The sequence below is a fragment of the Glycine max genome, chromosome 5 (assembly GCF_000004515.6).
Source record: "Glycine max cultivar Williams 82 chromosome 5, Glycine_max_v4.0, whole genome shotgun sequence".
NCBI lineage: Eukaryota > Viridiplantae > Streptophyta > Magnoliopsida > Fabales > Fabaceae > Glycine > Glycine max.
The window spans coordinates 2,197,747-2,218,071 of NC_038241.2; the positions used below are offsets into that span (position 1 = coordinate 2,197,747).

General features: G+C 32.9%; 3 protein-coding genes across 5 annotated transcripts; 2 read left to right on the forward strand and 1 right to left on the reverse strand.

Annotated features, from left to right (window-relative positions):
• The first annotated feature begins 5 nt into the window (after positions 1-5).
• LOC100800105 (NEP1-interacting protein-like 2) lies at positions 6-3,493 on the forward strand. 2 transcript variants are annotated; one of them, XM_003524682.5, is made up of 5 exons: positions 6-442; positions 1,108-1,286; positions 1,492-1,575; positions 2,593-2,757; positions 3,107-3,493. In XM_003524682.5, the coding sequence occupies exons 1-5, from the start codon at positions 343-345 to the stop codon at positions 3,248-3,250; spliced, it is 672 nt and encodes a 223-aa protein (XP_003524730.1). In that variant the 5' UTR covers positions 6-342; the 3' UTR covers positions 3,251-3,493. The 2 variants fall into 2 exon arrangements, with proteins under 2 accessions (XP_003524730.1, XP_006579531.1); XM_006579468.3 differs by having other exon boundaries at positions 2,602-2,757.
• Positions 3,494-4,219: 726 nt separating this feature from the next.
• Positions 4,220-9,156, reverse strand: LOC100786514 (ribulose-phosphate 3-epimerase, chloroplastic). Of its 2 annotated transcripts, none has more exons than XM_006579467.4 (10): positions 8,610-9,156; positions 7,862-7,976; positions 7,524-7,664; positions 7,327-7,440; positions 6,163-6,241; positions 5,645-5,754; positions 5,480-5,536; positions 5,034-5,103; positions 4,846-4,933; positions 4,220-4,491 (listed from the first exon to the last, which is right to left on the reverse strand). In XM_006579467.4, exons 1-9 carry the CDS (start codon positions 8,714-8,716, stop codon positions 4,884-4,886), a joined length of 843 nt encoding a protein of 280 aa, XP_006579530.1. In that variant the 5' UTR covers positions 8,717-9,156; the 3' UTR covers positions 4,220-4,491; positions 4,846-4,883. The 2 variants fall into 2 exon arrangements, with proteins under 2 accessions (XP_006579530.1, XP_003524706.1); XM_003524658.5 differs by having other exon boundaries at positions 4,220-4,495.
• A 3,800-nt stretch (positions 9,157-12,956) lies between these two features.
• LOC100803305 (galactoside 2-alpha-L-fucosyltransferase) lies at positions 12,957-15,005 on the forward strand. Its single transcript, XM_003524687.4, has 2 exons — positions 12,957-13,296; positions 13,413-15,005. Exons 1-2 carry the CDS (start codon positions 12,984-12,986, stop codon positions 14,858-14,860), a joined length of 1,761 nt encoding a protein of 586 aa, XP_003524735.3. The 5' UTR covers positions 12,957-12,983; the 3' UTR covers positions 14,861-15,005.
• The last annotated feature ends 5,320 nt before the right edge of the window (positions 15,006-20,325 follow it).

Sequence of the window (20,325 nt, forward strand, 5' to 3'; positions counted from 1 at the left end):
TGATATGGTATGGTAGTACTACCATATAACAAAGTACTATTATTATTAGTATTATTTATTTTCTTCGTAGTATTATTTTTCTTGACCTTAGCAAGTCCTATCATACCATCAAATTACATAATCTTCCTTTTGATTTGATCTCTAGCTAGCTTTCAATTGACCTTACCTTAGCTTTCAATTCATTTTCTCCATTACCCCAAAATTTGGGCTCTTTTTTATCCTTTCTAATCTAATCCCATCATCATCATTATCACCAATAAATAACAAGAACATCAGCAGCCATGTCCTTGAAGTTTGCACCTTTCTGACACACCCAGATTCTCCCAATTTGGGTTGGGCACCATGGAAACTGGAAGAATCCAGGGACCTTGGGGATTTCGCTCTTTATCCAAAGTCGTTTTGTGCACCATTTCTGGGGCCCTGACCGTGTGTTTTGCCATTGGTAATAATACCTTCTGATTTTTTTTTCCTTCAGGAATTAACTGTTTCTATCCTATATCGTCAATTCTTTGTTTTAATTAGTGGGGCGTCAATAACACGATTCTCGTTCCCCTAAAGTTAGAGCCTTTGACTTTTGTTATACTATTTGCTTTTGATTATTAAGGTGTAATTCTCCAGGCTTGCTGTTAGGTAGAAAGTAGAAATATTAAATTGTATGCATAAATCAAATTTGTGCTAGGTTTTTTTGCCCTGAACTGTTGGATTTTTTGTATAAGACAAAACTTGAGGCAGTTTTTTTTAGGTAATTTTCGTGTTGTTTTCCTATTGGAATTGAAGTTTCACCACAGTAATCTCTGTAATAAATATTTACTTCAAAAAGCCAACTTAGTTTTTTGAGGTGAAATTATAATTCTGATAGGAGAAAAAAGCTAAAAGCACCAAAGTAACTGTATTTTAAGCTTTGTACTTTTTTTATGACCTGAATTGGTGGTGGTAGTGAGATTTATGGTTGGTGTGCTAGTTGTTGGTGTAGGTGCTATTGTTTACAAGGGTAGAAAATTTGAAGGGTGTAGAATGTTTGCCTGGCCAGTAGCCACTATTTTAGTGTTGCACAGGCTGTGAAGTTTGGTTTGGTTGGTCTCATGTAATTGTGTTTTTTGGTTGCAGCTGGGGCCCTCACAGGAGCTATAGCTGGTGCTCTAGCAGCTAAGGCTACTAAGAGTGGTCTTCTCCGGGGAGTTTCATTGGGTGCCATTGCCGGCTCTATACTCTCCGTGGAGGTGTTGGAAGCTTCCCGCGCCTATTGGTGTATGGAGCAAACCGGCTCACGGGGTGCATCATCTATGGTTGGTAGTCATTTTCTTGTTGATTTTCCTTGGTCTCTTTGTGAGTAAAATGATTTGTAACTTTCAAAATTATGAGGCACAATATGGTTACCTTTTTAAGTTTTTATGCCTTGCACTTATTTGTGCTAGCCTGTTATATGATTAGCCTTTATGAATGGCAATCTTAATTCGTAGTTTCAAGCCAATATTTTACATTGAAATCCAGGCAGATTTCATAGAGGAACTTGTTCGTGGGAGGCTTGTTGAGGAATCCCTTACACCTGCTATTTTAACTGCTTACAATTTGCAGGTAATTCTCCTTTCTCTCTCGCCCTACATTTGCCTTCTGAAAGCAATAGCTGTGTGCATCAGTAGATGAATTATGAATATAATAGTCTAGGGAGGCAATCTTTGAGTTAGTAATGCAAAAAGCTGTTGGGTATGGCCATTTTGAGATAGACTTAACCTTTCAAGACTTATGAGTAATACCACTTGTTTTATAAATTTTTCCTTTGCAATATGGAAGCAGGCAAAATGCCAGCTTTCTTTTTCTCCTCCTCTTGGCTAGTTTTATCAAATTATCAGCCTTTTTACTATTCTAGAATCAGAGATGGACCTCTTTTCCTTTCAATTCACCTAAAATTGGTTTTTCTCGGTTTGATCAGCTTGTGACAAGTTCATGTTATATAACAATTTAAATCTGAAATTAAAGTTAAACTATTTACTTCGTAAAAAAAGCCTCAAAAACATTTAGAATACAAATCAGAGTGCATTAATCTGCAGATATATAACACATAGTAAGGCAAAAACAAAAATTTGACAGCTGAGAGCTTGTTTTCGTAAAGGAAATCATCCATAAACGGTACACTAATCAAATCGGGATATGGCACGTTGATATCATGGTTAATAGAATCATCCTTTGAAGGATTTTGTATTTTATTTCTCTGAAAAATTTAAGCCAAGATAGAAGGAGGAGGAGTTTAGGTAGGACTAGGACTAGGAATTTGAAAGAAAGAAAGTGAAATTACTGAAATGTGAAAGTCGTTAACATAATAACTATATACGGCTTATGTAGTAGTAGAGAGACTATTCGCCACGCCAACTAATCACATGTGCATCTATAACTGTAACTAACTAAACCCATATGTAGACTACTTTGATTTTTATTTTAAACAAGCATGTTTGTAAAGCTTATTTGCATATAACTAATCAGTTTTATAAATATTTGCTGCGTTGATTGTTTAGTACTTTATCGTTAAGAAGTCAATTGTATATTGTGTACTTGGACTACTTTATCTAGTTTTTGACGCATGATCATTGGTTTTAGTTTGAGCAGGTTGGCATTGCTAATACAGGCTATGATGAGATTCATGATGTTCATGGCTTAGTGGCACCCAGAGGATTGTCAGGAGATTCATTGAAGAGGTTACCGCACCATATGATCTCAAAGGATATGAAGGCAGATAATACTTGCTGTGCAATATGTTTGCAGGTGATTATTCTTTTTTTTAAGATATGTCGATCTCCTAATCCTTTTTCTGTTTCCTATGTGAAAATAATTAAAAAGAACAACGAATATTGATAAGGAGACTCTGGAAATACTAATATTAAACCAGTAGATAGAAGGTGTAGAACCCTTATCAACATTATGTGCATAGTTAACTAAGGAAGCCTCTACTTTTCTTGCTTGTGATGATTCTCATGAGGTTTATTTTTAATGACCACCAAATGCATTTGCTTTGCCTGCACTAATACTTGCGACAAGTCTTCATTATCCCCATTTGATTATTTTATGAAACTGTTAATGTAATGATCTTAACATTGAGAAGTGAAACTTACAGGATATTGAAGTAGGCGAAATTGCACGAAGCTTACCTCGCTGTCACCATACATTTCACTTGATATGTGTGGACAAATGGCTTGTCAAGAATGATTCGTGTCCTGTTTGCAGACAGAATGTGCAACTTGTTCCTTGGGCAATTTGAGATTATCTTTATGGGCGGATGCATATGTTGTATTATTTGTTTCTTTATATACAAACTGAGATTACCATTAAGTTTTGTATAGTTGACATTGGCTTTTTGTACTATCCTGCGATGTAATTATTAGATAATACTATTTGGTATGAAAGCCAATGCCCAATAACAAATGTTTTGGGAGAAAAAAAAATGAGAAAATGGTAAACTTTGAAAAGTATATCAATGAATGATTTTTCTTTCTTTTGTGAACACGTTACATTTTTCTAATTAAGTTAATTTGCTGTACAATGTTCCGTATTATTTTCAAATATTAGCATCTAAGATTAACACGCTAGAACTGTGCGGCCATCTGTACATTGTCTCCAACAATTAGGTCCGTTGATAATTTAGCACGGGACATCACCTTTATGGCGAATTGGTAATGGTTGTCAAAAAGACAATAAAGTGGTATATTTAATAACCATTGATACAACATACGATTAACTTTGTGTGTAGGGCAATGAATAGTCCGTTGTTAGCATGAGAATTTGGCACTAAGATTGTCTTTTCTTCATTCCTCTAGACCATCAATTTGCCACTTATATAAGATGAGTCCGGTGGTTGGAGATGGATGAAGGCAGAAGGGAGGAGAAAGAAGTTGCAGGTTCAAATCCTTCCAATTGACATTTCTAACAAAATTAGTAAACTAACATTTGTTGATTAAAGAAAAAGTGTGAACGTTCACACATAGGCACTCTGATTAGAATTTGAAGTGAATTGGTTATTATTCATCTTTCAAGGGATCCTCTCTTTAATGCATGTATAGACACATTTTGTCTCCTGACTGGGATATATAATATAAGTGACAAGGAATGTCACATTGACATTGTTAGAACGAAACAAAATGGCATCAACTTTGTCAAAAAAAAAAAAATAAAAAAAATAAAAAAAAAAAAAAAATATATATATATATATATATATAATGTATTTAGCTGGTTTTGTTCAAAACTTGTATTGATAGAAATCACAACTGCTTTACAATATGGGGGAATAGAATTGACAGGCTACAAGGTGATACAGAGTAAAGGGCTTTATCTTGAATTAAACTTGTCCTGATACTCCAAAAGATTATACACAAACTACGCATCACAGCAGCAGCCTTACTTGGACTGATTTCTTATAGTTATTTCCAGAGAAAAGCAAATTGCCAGTGGTGACAGCAGGCCAGGCAACATAATGGTGCTCGATAGGCCACTAATTCATGAGTACTGTCTGCCAGGTTCAAAGAGAGTAAAACCAGCAGTGAGAATAAGATAGAGATCATGCTCAGAGCCAGGACAATACCATCTAAATTTTGTAATTCCAATGGAGCGTTTTTAACACAACCAAAAGTAAAATTTCTACTAGTATTGAGTAATTATCAGTCAGATACATGTGATGAAGCATAACTTTATTATACAATATATTTGACATTGAAACTGGTGTGTAAGCAATGTCTGCCATTATTTTACTTGATTGTTTCTCATATTGGCAGTCAATTTTGCTTATATTCAACCACCCAATCAGAAAATTGATGTCAAAATTTAATGGAGAAACCTCTATGGGTCAAAAATACAGCTTACGTTGGAGCATACGGTGAATATTGAACCACATGGGCATTTCACACAGCAACTGCTTCAGGTCTTTTGCTGGTTTTGATTCCTCTTATAGCTACAAGGGAGTTGAAGCCATGAAAATTATCAAAATCACATTGAATTTCAACACATTGCAATATATATATGCCAAATCACATAAATATTTTTTTGGGTACCTTCGGCATAATCTTTAGCTCCAAACACAGCAGAGCCTGCAACCAGAGCATTGGCTCCAGCCTCAATCACCTGTCAATCAAGATTATACTGAAAATTGGATCTTACAACTCAAATGGATTAATCCTATTACTATGTCTTGTTGAAAGCATTCTAATTCAATGAATAAAGAAGAATGACCTTCTCCCTCATTATTTATTTTGAATTCCTTGTTCTATCCAAAAACTGGAGCACTTCACAAAAAATAGTGGTATACATAAAGTTGAAGTGCATGACCAGATATGCATGTCACATCAGCTGTTTCCAAATATTTTATGTTGAGTTCATTCTCTCAAAAAAGGCAATCATTGAGCACAATCAGATTATGTTAAGCGTGTAGAAGAATACTTGTTACAGATCATTCTAAATTATGAATGGATGGAAGACAATATGATTATGTATGTGGCACCTTGTAAGCATTTGCTGGACCAACTCCACCATCTACTTCAATCCATGGATTCACTCCCTGAAGAGAGAGAATGCAGATAGATATTATGCACAATATACAAGTTGGGGTGGGGATGGGGGGGACAAAAATAATAGACAAACAGTAAAGCAAATGCAATCACCATACCTTTTCCGCGCACACTCTTCTCAAGTCAGAAATTTTCTTTACTTGACTCTCAATAAAACTCTGGCCACCAAAGCCAGGGTTTACGGACATAATTAAGACCAAATCCACCACTGCCAACACGATAACAAGATTAAGAGTTTTTATTGTCTCACTACCAAAACAACTTTTAAACATGCAACTCAATGGATTTCAATATGTTGTGAAAGAAGTTGTTTTACTCTCTTTGCCTTTTGTTTATAAATTATAACTTTCTTTTATAAGTATTGTCAAAACACGAACAAATTCCTTTTTGTCCTTTAGATAGCTCAGCGTAAACTCTTCTATTAAAAAAAAATAATGCAAAGAAGTAACAGAACTCTTGGTTAACTGACAACTTTGGTAGCTTTTCTATTGGTCCATGGTTAAAGCCTTGGAAAGCCATATAAAGCATACTAGGAACCCGTGTCATAAATCACTAGTGTTCTTATAGTATAATGAAAAGAAAAGAAGACAAAAAAAAGGGAGTAAAAATGGCTCACCATCAAGGACATATTCTATTGCACTTAAGGGGGTAGCAGGGTTTAAGACAACTCCAGCTTTAGCTCCCAGACTTTTCACCTAAATCAAGAGAACATAATCAGATATATAAAGCTGAAAAATTGTAACAGGAGAGGGGAAACATATTTCCAAAGAATAATTTCAACTGTCCAGTTCCCTAGATGGCTTTAACATTTTTGCATATAACAATATGTGATTCTCAAAGAAAAAAGCCAACTCTGAAATGGATATACTCAAATGTAAGGCCTCAAATTTCACACTATGGTGCAAACAAAGCTTCAAACAAAGGAAAACTTCTGAGATGGTATAAGGCTTCCGAACTCTATTTATGTATTTAGACACTTCATTGACATGAAGAGGCAAAGCATACCTCATTAGGAATAAGAAGTATGCAACTTCATATATAGCTCTGGTCATCTAGATAAAGAGACCAATGCCTTCTATTGTGTTTTACCATAACCTAAATAATAGGTGATTACTAACCCAAACCAACCAAGAAAAAAAAAAAAAAAAAGAGAGATGTGAAATAATTTTAACATCACAGGCCCCAAGAAAATAATAGAGAATATGTAACAGCAAAAAGTATTTCACCTTTTTTTAAAATAGTTTTAGAAAATGCAAAATTCACTTTAAGGCCAATCCTGGTTTAAAAATTTCCTTGAAATGACATTTGGCTTTATGTATCTTCAAAGGGTTATAAATAAACAATTCCCAAGCTCAAATGCTTCATAAAAAAGTATGTCAATTTTAATATAACAATTTGGTTTAGCAAGTTGATGCCTTATATACTACAAGAAATTGCAATGGTCGTTTCTTCAGCCAGTCCTCAGATTGATTTGTCAATGCTCTCAATCCACATCATGAAAAATAAATATCCTTAATAATGATAGTAATCAAGGCATCCCTTCACTGTTACTTAAATCTTTTAGAATTTCATATCAGCATCAATACTATATGTGATGATTACTGTGTCCTTGACAAAAAGATTCTCAAATTGTACTTGACAATTATACATTGGCTTAAACATATTTTAGCCCCTTTAATTGTTTTTATCTTTTTACAGTTTGATCAAAGTTGGTTCCCCGGTATCAACTTTAAGTTGCAGCAATGTTGTTCAAGAGTTACAGTTCAGGATGAAATCTTACTTGATTAACAGTACGATGCAAATGGATGGTGGAAGATTGTTCACAATGAACACTGACTATATCAGCTCCTGCCTTAATAAAATCTGGTACCCTTTGTTCAGGCTCTACAATCATCTACAGTGTTTCAATAGAAGCCAGAAAATTACTTAGATTCAATATCAGCTTAATTTAGTATTTGTATAAATAAAGATGAATACCAGGTGTACATCCAAAGGAAGATCTGTCACAGGGCGCAATGCATCAACCACAAGAGGTCCAATTGTAATATTTGGAACAAAACGGCCATCCATTACATCAACGTGAATCCAATCACAACCAGCCAACTCCACTGCTTTCACCTAGACAAGATAACACACAAACTACAACAATCATGATCGCTGATAATAGAAAAACATGCCTTGAAAACAAAAGGACAGATTTACTGGCAATCAGCAAACGTGATAAAAAAAATTATGAAATATTATATATTGTAGTAGCAAAACAAAACATTGGAAACTGAAATACTGATTACAGAATGTAAAGCATGTTATAGAACCTGCTCTCCCAATTTTGCAAAGTTTGCAGAAAGAATGGATGGAGAAACAATGATATCGCTTTTTGAAAACTTGTCAACACGAGATGTAGCCTTCACTGTGGTTGAAATTTTCTTCCTGAATTCACAGAACATAAAGTAACAAAAGAACATTAATGCAGACTATATTATCCTTTCAAATACTCCAAGGCACAGGCCACATTTAACAAAATATACATGCACTGCAATCTGCAGAAATATGTACGATCACATGAAAAGTAGTTTTAGAGCTCAACATGAACACAAGGCCACAGACAAACACATGGAAATGCTGACTCATAGAATGAAGCTCGCAAGCTAACATTTTTTTACCCCATTAACGAATTCCCAAACCTCATGAGCATTATCAAATCTAATAGCAAGGGTAGCAAATAAACAGAACCATCAACAGCATAACAAGTTGTCACAGTCCTCCCAGGTGAAGATAACATGTATTCCAACCAGAAGACGATGCATGCATGATGGCATGAAGTAAATCATATCACTTTTGAAATAGCTGATTGCAAGCTACCCAAAGATTGTTCTTTTCTTTCAATTTGAACAAATGGTAACAAGTCATCTAAACAGACACCCATCATCACACAAAGTGGTCCCAGTGAGTGAATATGATTTTCAATCATTCAATCCAAAACACAAGAGCGAAATTCATGTTTTGGGTATCCTTGATTTGCTTCCGAATTCAACAAGTGATTGTAAGAAGAGGAATGAATACCTGGAGAAAGTGAGGGAACGAGGATGGGAAAGAGAGGTTTTGTGAAGGCAGAATCCATTGATTTGGGATTGGAGGGTCGATGAACACAAGGAAGAAGTTGCTGCCATCTCCTTCTTCACCTTCAATTCAAGTTTGACTCAGCAATCCTAGGCCTTCACAAAAGTGTGACTGTGTGTGTACGATGTGATGTGGTGTGGTGTGAATTAACTTAGTTTTGTGATATGAAAATTGGAAAATCGTGTGAATGACACGTGTCCTGTGGTTTGGTGGGGGATGTGCTTATCTGCAATGGTTGGCGCTCTGCATCTCTCAGTTCTTCCATAGCCACAAGACACAGCTGCAAGGGCATCTTTGCCTTAAATTATTAAATACCTGTTATACATCATATTTATAGAAAAATTTCTGAATTCGATTTTGTACTATACATCTTTTGAAAGGGATGAAAAGTTTTAAGAGGATCAATCTAATAGTCAACCAAAAGATTAAATTTTTTAAGAATGTTTAGATCTCACTAAAAAGTCATCTTAATTAAGGGAATTCATTTATGTCTATGAAGAACTGATTCGTGTTACTTGTGGCTATAAATAAATGCAAGAGAAAAACATAGCTATCATGTTAAAATCATTTAACGGTGTGTGTAGGGCAAACATTTCTCCACCACTGAAATTCTGTTCTAGAGAAAACAAAAAATACCAAAATTTAGCCTTTGAAAGCAAAATATGACTTGCATACGTACTTATCTGAAACACGAAACAGCGGTAAAGTAGAATTCAGTGTGCCAAAATTCATGGGGATTATAATACTTTTATTATGCGTTTTGGTGTAAAATTCAAGATTCACATTGCTTACAAAAAAAATTAAGCATTTTCTTATATAACACGGTGCTCATTAAATGAATACTTTATTGATAGAACTGTCAGAATGTTTCAATTTTTGCGTCAATTTAGCTTAACTTAGTTGTAACATGAGTCCGTTCAAAAAAAACAAAAGGAAGTATCCTGAATTATTTTGATTTGCTCCATGCAACCCACGAGTTAGAGCAGACTATCATGAGGAGATTGAGTTCAACTTAGTTCTGTTTTTATTTTATTTTCTTCACCTTTTCTATTATTGAATTCCATCTTAAATCACAAAAGGAGAACCTAACTCACTTTAAGTCAAATGCTAACAAAAATAACTTGATATTAAATTCTAGTTTTCATTTTTTATCAACAAAGAAATTATATTTATAATAAATACAACTGATATAAGATTATGTTATGTTCACATTATAAAAATAATTTATTTAATTAAATAATTATGTATGACAAGTAGAATTAATTTCTAATAAAAAAAAATACAAGAGTTACCTCAAATCCATTTATAAAGAGATATACAAACAAATACCTGCAACCAACCAGCAGCCATTGGTTACTTTTTATTTATACCTTCTACAAGAGTATAAATAAAATATAACCAAAGCTTCACCAAAATTACAGCCATCCTAAAGAACCCTATCCGAATGATAAAATTTTGCCCCACACAAAATAGCCAGCTGCCAATCATAATGGCTGCCAGATCACAATTCAGCCCTATAATTACATCAGAGAAACTGCCAGCATTAAAACATAACAACCAAACCGTTAACAGAGTGTAGTATCAGTTGAGATTTCCTGTGTTGATGTCTGATAGTTATAAGATTAATTTGATAATTAAAGAAAGAAAAAGAAAAAAAGGGATTATGTTTGAATCTTTTTCACTAATATTCTAATAAAATTAATCACTAACATGATAAAAAGAACTCACAGTTATTTCTACCATCCCAGCATCCATCACATTGTACTGATTCCGATTACAACTGACCACATGTTTATTGCCACTATCAGATCATACAAATGCCTACCCTACTAGCTCAGTACCTTGACCAGCTCCACCTGCCAAAACACAAGCCACCAAAATTCTAGTGCTTTGGTTTGCAAACCCGGGCCACCAACAATATGACATGTTTCTATCAACCACAAGTCAACCATTACAAACTAACCCGAGTCATTGTGTTTCCACCACTATATACTATCTCAGCGAGTAGGCCCCCAAAAACCATCAGAATTCATTGATACCCAATTTTCATTGCTAGCTAGGTGTAGCTTTATTTTCCCAGTAGTTATTCCCTTGGCACCATCTTTAAATAAATGTAAGTTTGCCAAAAATTTCAATGCTTTAATTTGTAACTCGGATATAAGGGAGGGAAAAATGTGAAATTTCTAGGGGGAAAACAAATAGGTCATCAATAACACTACTACAAAAGAATAATTAAAGTGGTGTTTGTTTTTTGTTTCTTCTATTTGGGAGAAGAAATTGAGTTAAACGCATTTTTTGATTTTTTTTTAAATTAAGCAAAATATTTTTATAAAAGAAAAGGAGGGGGAAATGGTAGTAGCTTTTTGATCAATTAAGACGATAAGTTTTTTTTTTTTATAAAAAAAATGACTTCTTTCTTCTTTCTCTATACTTTTCTCACTCACTCACTCTCTTCCCTTGCTCACTTCAGACTTCTTCTCTCAAATAATTTCTTTTAAATTAAAATAAATTAAATCATCAAACAATTTTAACTTCATTTTTAAAGGTGTTATTTTAAAGTAAACCAAAAAAAAAACAATCATAGCCTAAATTTGACTAAATGAATACTCTAACACATCCTCCTCAAGATAAGAAAAGAAAACCCTATTTTAGGAAATGTAAAATGTTAGCAATTATATTTTTATATTTTTTTTTATTTGATGGGTTAATCACGAACTATATTTTGAATGTATTTTTTTTTATAAATTTTGGTATGTCAACCTAATCCAACCTATGACTTATCATAGTTAAATTAGGTTAAGATTTCCAACCCAACAATTATGGATTCAATTCAATTTAACTTATTTTTTAATAGATTGAGGATGAATTAGGTTGGATTGACATGTTTTGATACCGCTAGTTAACTATAGGAGTTTAGTGACTGCGTATTGCAAAAGCACAAAACAATTTACAAACCTATGTGAAGTTTGAGACATCCTTCATATTCAATCAAGCCCATGGTTACTTATGCATGTATTCATTTAAGAATGAGATTTCTATTTATTAATGTTTGAGAGGTTGAACCTAAATGGATACTTGACACAACAATTCTCGATAGGTGAAGTTAGACAAAATAAGCAACAATATGGCAATTGCAGGAGGAGGAGCTCGATAGTCACCACTGACACAAATTTGTGAAGTCTGTTATCGGTAATTCCGTTTACGTATTTTTAAGATCAGTAGTGCTACATCGTACGAAAAGCTTGAAGTATAAAAAAGCACGAATAAATAACATGTTAGTATTTCTAACTTACAATTACTATAAAACATAATAAATTAAAATACCCTTGATTATATCCCACTAATTGTGGAACCTATCCCGCATATCAATTAGAAATTCTAGACCTTTTGATGAAAATAGATAAAATAAAATAATTTTTTTTTTACATTTGTTATCTCTTCAACAATGTAAAGAAGTAATTTTTTACATTAGTTGCAAATATAATCTATGTAAAAATTATATTTTACATCTATATCTATAATCAATAAAAAAATTATTTTTTACATTAATTATACTATAATTAAATGTAAAAAAGTAAAATCACTCATGTCATGTTAATAGTTTCCATACTATTCTTTTTATGTAAATATTTTTTACCTATTTTTGGTGATAAAATAAAAGTCAGAATTCTAACTACTGAATGAAAAAACACAAAACTAGAAAAGAATCAAAGCACGAAAGAGAATCCATATAAATTGTTAATGGCCCCAAAAAAAAGCCACTAATACTAATTTGTGTGTTTAGTAGGAAATGTCATTCGTACTGAACAATATTTTCCTTTTAAGACATCCGAAAATTAATATATGTGAGATCATATTTATATTTTTCAATTTTAAAATGAAAAAAAAAAAAATCGGTTGAGGTTGCCATGAGTGCGGTTTGCAAGTTGAAGGTAACGCAATGGAGCGTAAAAGGGTACCACCGACAGTCCACTTAAGACTAACATTATTAGAAAAATATGTTTTTAATTTTTATATTTTATTTAAAGTTCTTAGTTTTAATCATGTACTTTCCCATTAAAATTTTAATCCCTTTAAAATTCAGTGTTTTAATTTCTTTAAAAGTGACACTCTTAACATCATTTTCTTAATTGTGATTGTATTTTTAATATGAGTACAACGTCCTTATTATTATTGTGATTGTATTTTTATTAAAATCTAAAAAAAAAAAGAAATTTTGTATTAAAATATATAAAATTTATGTTCCTAAAAAATACTTATTGACAACATCTTGTATTTTTAATATGAGTACAACGTTATTAAATTATAACGAAACAAATGATTGTGAATCGCATGTTTTCTTGGTGTGGGTGTGTGGCTAAACCAAACCAAACAACGCCTACTCGAACACTCAGTCACTCAGTCACTGCACTTGTTGTGATGAAGAAACTCTCACTCTTACCCTCGGATTTGGACACTAAATGTTCCACTCCCTCGTTGATGAGCATGATGGGCTTTTTTGTCGCTTCCTTCGTCCTCTGCTCTGTGGTTTTCTCAGTCTCCATTGTTCTTCGAGACCCTCCCTCAGATGCCGCCCTGCACGAACCCTCGTCACTCGCACCCCTCTTGCAAATCACACAAACTCTACGAGGTAGCTACCTATTTCTTCATTGTTGCTTTGCTCGGTATAAAGGGTCAACTTTTTTCACCTTTTTATCCCACCCCATTTGTTTAAGTTACAAAATTTCACTTTCTCTGACTTTGTAGATTTGGTCAATGAAACCTCTGATTCTGTTGAGCTGCAACAAGATAAACTGCTTGGTGGCCTTCTAGCTGATGGATTTGATGAAAAATCTTGTCTCAGCAGGTATCACTTTCACAAAGGGCTATCAGAAAAGCCTTCTTCTTACCTCATTTCTAGGTTAAGAAAATATGAAGCTCAGCACAAACAATGTGGACCTTACACTGATTCCTATAACAAAACAGTTGAACAACTTAGGTCTGGTGGTCAATTTACTGAGTCCTCAGAGTGTAAATATGTTGTATGGATTTCGTTTAGTGGCTTAGGGAATAGGATTTTGACCCTAGCTTCTGCTTTTCTCTATGCTCTCCTCACTAACCGTGTTCTACTGGTTGACCCTGGAGCGGATATGGTTGATCTCTTTTGTGAGCCATTTCCAGATTCTTCCTGGCTTCTTCCTAGTGACTTTCCTCTTAATGCTCAGTTTAATAATTTCAGTCAGAATTCTGATCATTGTTATGGGAAAATGCTGAAAAGTAAAGCAGTTACAGATTCCACTGTTGCATCTTTTGTCTACCTTCATATAGCCCATGATTATGATGATCATGATAAGCTTTTCTTCTGCGATGAAGAACAACGTTTTCTCCAGATCGTGCCATGGTTAATAATGAAAACAGATAACTACTTTGTCCCTTCTGTATTCTTAATGCCATCTTTTGAGCAGGAACTGAATGATCTCTTCCCAAATAAGGAAACAGTGTTCCATTTCTTGAGTAGGTATCTGTTCCACCCTACAAACAGTGTGTGGGGACTTGTGGTCAGATACTATCAAGCTTATTTATCTAAAGCTGATGAAAGAGTGGGCATACAAATTAGAGTGTTTGACACTGAACCTGGTCCGTTTCAACATGTATTGGATCAGATCTTAGCTTGTACTTTGAAGAAGAATATTTTGCCTGATGTTAACCACCAGCAGGATGCTACCAATTCATCAGGAATTCCCAAGTCAAAAGCGGTACTGATGACATCCTTAAACTCTGGTTATTTTGAAAAGGTGAGAGACATGTATTGGGAATATCCTACGGTGACGGGAGAAGTGGTTGGCGTTTACCAGCCGAGCCACGAAGGATATCAACAAACACAGAAGCAGATGCACAACCAAAAAGCTTGGGCAGAAATGTATCTCTTAAGCTTAACTGATGTGTTGGTTACTAGCTCATGGTCTACTTTTGGGTATGTGGCTCAGGGGCTTGGAGGTTTAAAACCGTGGATTCTGTACAAACCTGAGAATCGAACAGCCCCAGATCCTCCCTGTCGACGTGCCATGTCAATGGAGCCGTGTTTCCATGCTCCTCCCTTCTATGACTGCAAGGCCAAGAGAGGAACTGACACAGGTGAACTTGTTCCATATGTAAGGCACTGTGAAGATATGAGCTGGGGCCTTAAGCTTGTGGACAGTGATAGTTATCGCTAGCTAGTTATGACCAATGCTATGTATGCTAGTATTATGAAAACTCAGCTATGAAGTATTACACATTTTGTTGTAAAATAGAATGAGTTATTTCTTTTAGATGTGTAATTAGTTTTCTCCCAGAGAACCATGGTATTAGCTTTTTCTACTTTAGGGCTTTTCTAGTTATGACTTCGATAACCAGGTTTAAGAATTTAGCATTGCTGTTGGAGTGGACCTCTATATTAGACCTCGAGATTATATGAGTTGGGTATTTTTAATTTTAAGACCTTTTTGGTGCAAAACAATGGTGAAAAATAAAGTAAAATGAATGATGCTTTGGTAAGTCATGAAGAGTTTTTTAAATCTCAAGGATTAAAATATCTGACTCATAGTTAAGGACTTATTTGAGGGTTTATTATATGAACTTGCTTAAAATTTTATGTTTCTTTTAAAAAGCACAAAGCATAAAAGCTTCAAATTTCCAGTCACTGATATTCCGGTATTTGTGATTTCAGTTGTAGGGGAAAAAGTAAAGGAATGTTCCCTTGCAACTACGGTTTATAAAGTCACAATGGAGCTCAGTTCATTGATCCTTCTTGTCGGAACTAGCTATTTTCCATTGTCTTCTAATAACAACCGCTAAACATGTCTATTTTTTTCTTTCAGAAAGTTGGTCTCAACTTGTATTAGATTATCACTAGGGAACTTGATATATATGGCAAACCAAATCCAAAGTGGTACTGATCTGTAACGTGTTCGATTATTGTTTGGGTATTTTCATATTCCAAATGAAGTAAAACCATTCATGACTAGGCCACATTCACATATAAGCCCTAAAATCTCGGAAGTATTAAAAAGTAACAACAATAATCTAAACTATTTTGTAAAAGCTCTCTCAGTAAACATTGTATAGATTATAAACCACATTCTCGACAGGGAAGGAAGCAAAGCAACATCCAAGCATTTAACCACATAAATAGCTGAGTGTTATAATAAATACTTCGAAAATCAGCTTCATTCTTATGCAGGGATCAGTTATTTCTTTGGCCACAACTGGGATAACAATGAAATATTATTTGATCATATATGTTTGAAAAGACAAAATATATAAATCTCTGTATTAGTTTTCTTTTCTTTCCAAGGGGAAGGAAAATTATACCTATTCAAACAATCAATTTGAATTAACAATTTCTTATTTCTCCTCCTCTCCTATAAACTGCTAATGAAGTGATTACCTTCACATTCTACAGCGGCATTTTGCATTGTAAAAATTTATGAAAAATGTGGATCTCAAATTAAGATTCTCAGCTCTGCTATGATTAAGGTGAACATAAAACCAAATAACAATTTAAAAATGAATCAAGAACAAACACCCATAGCTATCCTAAGAAATAAAAATCACCTTACGGGTGCGATCTTCATTACTAAGCCAATCCCAGCAGCTTCTTTCAAGAAAAAAGTTACATTTCTTTTCCATCCATAAGTAAAATATTACTTAATTGCTTAAAGATTTGTCTTGTCCCATGTTGGAGGATAATGTTTATTTTGTGGGCTTAAATTTAAGCCCAACGTTTGACCTCACAAGGATATCCTTCCAAATGGGTCATTTAAAAATAGATCAATCAAATCATGTGCTCATTAGGATGTTCATGTTGTTAACAAGTTAATACAAATATACAATATGCTTTTCTTATCAGTTGACAATGAATCACCATATTCATGCCACATGTTAGTGGAAATATACATACCATAAATCATAATGGGAGAGTAATGGAGAATCAAATTCAACATAGAAGGTCGCTATCACGGAATATATCTTAATCTTAAGTGTTTACAAAAAGGTTGAGAAAACACAAAGTTAGGAGGCACATCTCCATCCTATCAAATTCGAATCATTTCTAATCCAAGTCAAAGAGATTAAAAGTGAAGCTTTTGGAAATTGCAAAGAAAGTAAGCAATTGTATACATTTCACGCGTGTTTTCCTATTGCATTCCAATTAATTGAAGTATTTTTTTTTCCTTTTTGGTAAAAAAGAGGGGATTATCAATGTATTTAAACACGAAAATTAAATATCATATCATCGGATCATCCACATATTGGAGAATGCCTCTGTACTTCCTCACAAAATCTAATCGCTCACTAAACCAATTTCCAATTTGTTTACACGTGTGTCAATAATAAAAACAACATGTATGGTTGTATACTCTTTGGATATTTGGTAAATTAAAAGTAAATTACTATTTGCTTCACTTTGTCACTTTTTCTATTAAAGTTTATAAAAAACACAAGTTTAAATAGAAATTTGCTGCCAAATAAATTTCAATTGCGATTGTGTGTTTTTGTGACAATGGTGAAGCAAGATGTTTTATATCTTGAGTAAACCATTATATTTATTTATTGATGAAAAAATAGCTAGGATTGATATAAAAAAACATTAAATATTTACAACCTCGGGGATTTATTTATGCAGTAAATTTTTAATGTGGGTTTTTCTCCCTCTTATTTTTTTTTCATTTAATATACTTTTTGGTAAATGGTCAAAAAAGAACAAAAATGTCGTTTAACAGTATTTAGCATTTCACATAGAAGTTCATAATTTATTTATTAAATTTTTATAACTCTAGCACATTTTTCTTTGGATGAAAATTGAATGGAGACTAACATGATTGTTTTAACTTTCAACTTAATAAGTAGTCTTGAATTTAAGTCGTAAGTAATTACATTAAATATTTAGAGGAAAAATTTTATAATCTATACTTATAGTACATAGCTCAGGCATGACTGCCTCCTATTGTGATTTATATAAAAAATGAAGAAAAATTATGATGTGATTATTTATAGAGACTATGTTTGGTAAAAACTAGTTACAAGTAAAAAAAAAGTTAAAAACTGAAAAGTTAGTTGATTAGATAGAAGCGGGAAAGCTAGCTTAGTAAATTATAAATATTCGATAAAATTAATTGTTGAAGTAGTTAAAAAATGTATAATTATAAAAAAATCATGATTTATTTAAAAAGAGTAATAAAAAAATTAGATAAATATATTGAGGTAGGATTTAAAAAATATTAAAAGTTAATAAAAAAAACTTGTTTATCGAATAATCCAACAAACTTTTAAACTAATAAAAGAATATAAATTAATTGAAATATCTTATCAAATGTAATTATAATATATAAATAAGCTATAGAAAAAAATATCTTATTAGGAGGGTGATTTTATTCTGATCAAACTAAGGAGACAAATTGTGATTTATTCTAATAAAAAATTGTGAGGTACTATAATTTATAATTTATAATTTTAGGAGGGTGATTTTAAGTTTAAGAGAATGTCTATTTAAAAAATTATATACACTTCTATTTATTTTTTATTTAGAAAGGCTGAAAGTACCACCCTCACATCACCACCTAAATCAGCCATAGCCCATCGAAACTTTGATATTTTGTTAATCATATCCATATGATGTGGATGGAATCAATTCTCTAAAAGTTGACCTTCTCACTTTAGTGGCCAGGTGTAGTAAAGTTGAAATACACGGCCTTAATTTACCCGACTATGAACAAATGTAACATATGAAATTGTTACCAAAACAAATTTGTCGCATCTGCGTTTAGAAATTTTGTAATGCATAATCACACCAAAAGAGTCCCCATTTCCTTCCCAAACAAAAGTCCAACATGCGGTTCAATTCAAGTCCCAATTGGATTTCCCCAAGGTGTGGTTATAACTTATATCATCTTTTCCAGATCAAAACACCATTCTTCAAAACATTTATCTTTACCCACTTTTCCTCAAAGCCAATCATATGCCTCCATATTGCCATTGGCATGATGATGAGTGCATGGGCTAGGATGAATGCGTCTCAATTTGTTGAATGAGATCCCTTTTGCTCTTAGTTTCATTTATGCATAAAAGGAATGTACTAACTAACTATATAATTTCTTATTGTAAGAAAATGGCAATTTGTTTCGTAATGTCTCGCTCTTACACCACACTGCAATCATTTTGTGTGGTTACTGGGCCAAGGAAACGAGGATAAGATTGACCTTTCCCACTTTTGATTTGGATTAAGCTTGATTATACTTTGTGCAAAAAAATCTCCGTGGATATCTTACTTTCTGTTCATTGTTTGTATCTTTCTTTTTTTATAATATTTCCACTTACTTTATTTGGATACCATATTGGAAGTATGTGAATAACAGACCCCATTAAGTGCCTTAAGGGTGTGAAATAATTGACATTACCTAATCATAGTAACAATCAACATTGTGGTTAGCCAAACATGACAGTGGCACGTGGCAAAAATGATATCATAGACGTCGTTTCCTATGGCCATTTATTTATTCTTGGACCTCTTTAATTTTCTCTTTATTAATCTTGTAAATTAATAAAAGAGAATTATTAAAGGAAAAAGGTCATGTGCAAAATTATTATATTAAGAAATTGTCTATTAGGTGAGCCAATTTGTTCATGTTTATTCTTTTTTCAACTGAAAATTGTTGAGTTATTATCAAAAGTGGCTTATGAATATTTGTTCCCGAGATGGGGTTGAGAAAAATAGAAGAGTTCTTATGGTGAGAACAATGATTGGGGGCAGAGTGGGCCACGAAAACCAGAATCACAATAATGGAAATGCATCTTTGCCTTTTGGACTTTGGGAAGAAAGTTTTGTGCACTCTATAAAATATTATTATAATATTGAATCTGTTAAAATATAGTAATACGTAATTGGCACAATTATATATTCAACTGAATTAAATTTAAAATCTCAAAACATAAAAAATTATTACTTCCAGTGCATTTGAAGGAAAAAAATCAACACACTGTTTTCAGACGATGACGTCGACATAGCTAGGGACATTTGGCAAGAAATGGGACACCTGAAACTGTCACATTCATATTCGTTTAGCATTCCACATGAGAAAATACCCAGATATAAACTTATTTGAGAATAGCATTTTAGGTACTATCAAAATTAAAAATATCACCAATTCTTCAAAATTTAATTCAACTGTTCAACAGCATGTGCTTATTATACAATCATTTTTTTTTGTTATTACCTGGTAGGGATAGTTCAAGAATAAGAGTTACTCCAACTTATTTTAACCATAGTTTCTAACGACTGTTGCAATTCTTACTTCTCATTAGCTTGTACTTTCAATATTTCTGACGACTAAGATCAATAGATTGTTTATATAAACTTATTTTCCATTTAAATTAGTTTTATCAATTTCTTACTCTAGCTGTTAAATAAAATATGATAGATCATAGATGATAAAAAAACATATATAAAAGGTAAATATTCATTTTATCCATTAAAGTTTGAGATGGTGATAAATTAGTACCTGAAAAATAAAAAACTAAAATTTAATCCTTAAATATAAAAAAAATTGTGAGATTTTTTTTACTATTAAGTTATAATGTTTAAAGATAAGTTTAATAATAAATTATATTTTTTATAACCAATTTGATATTATGTAAACAAATG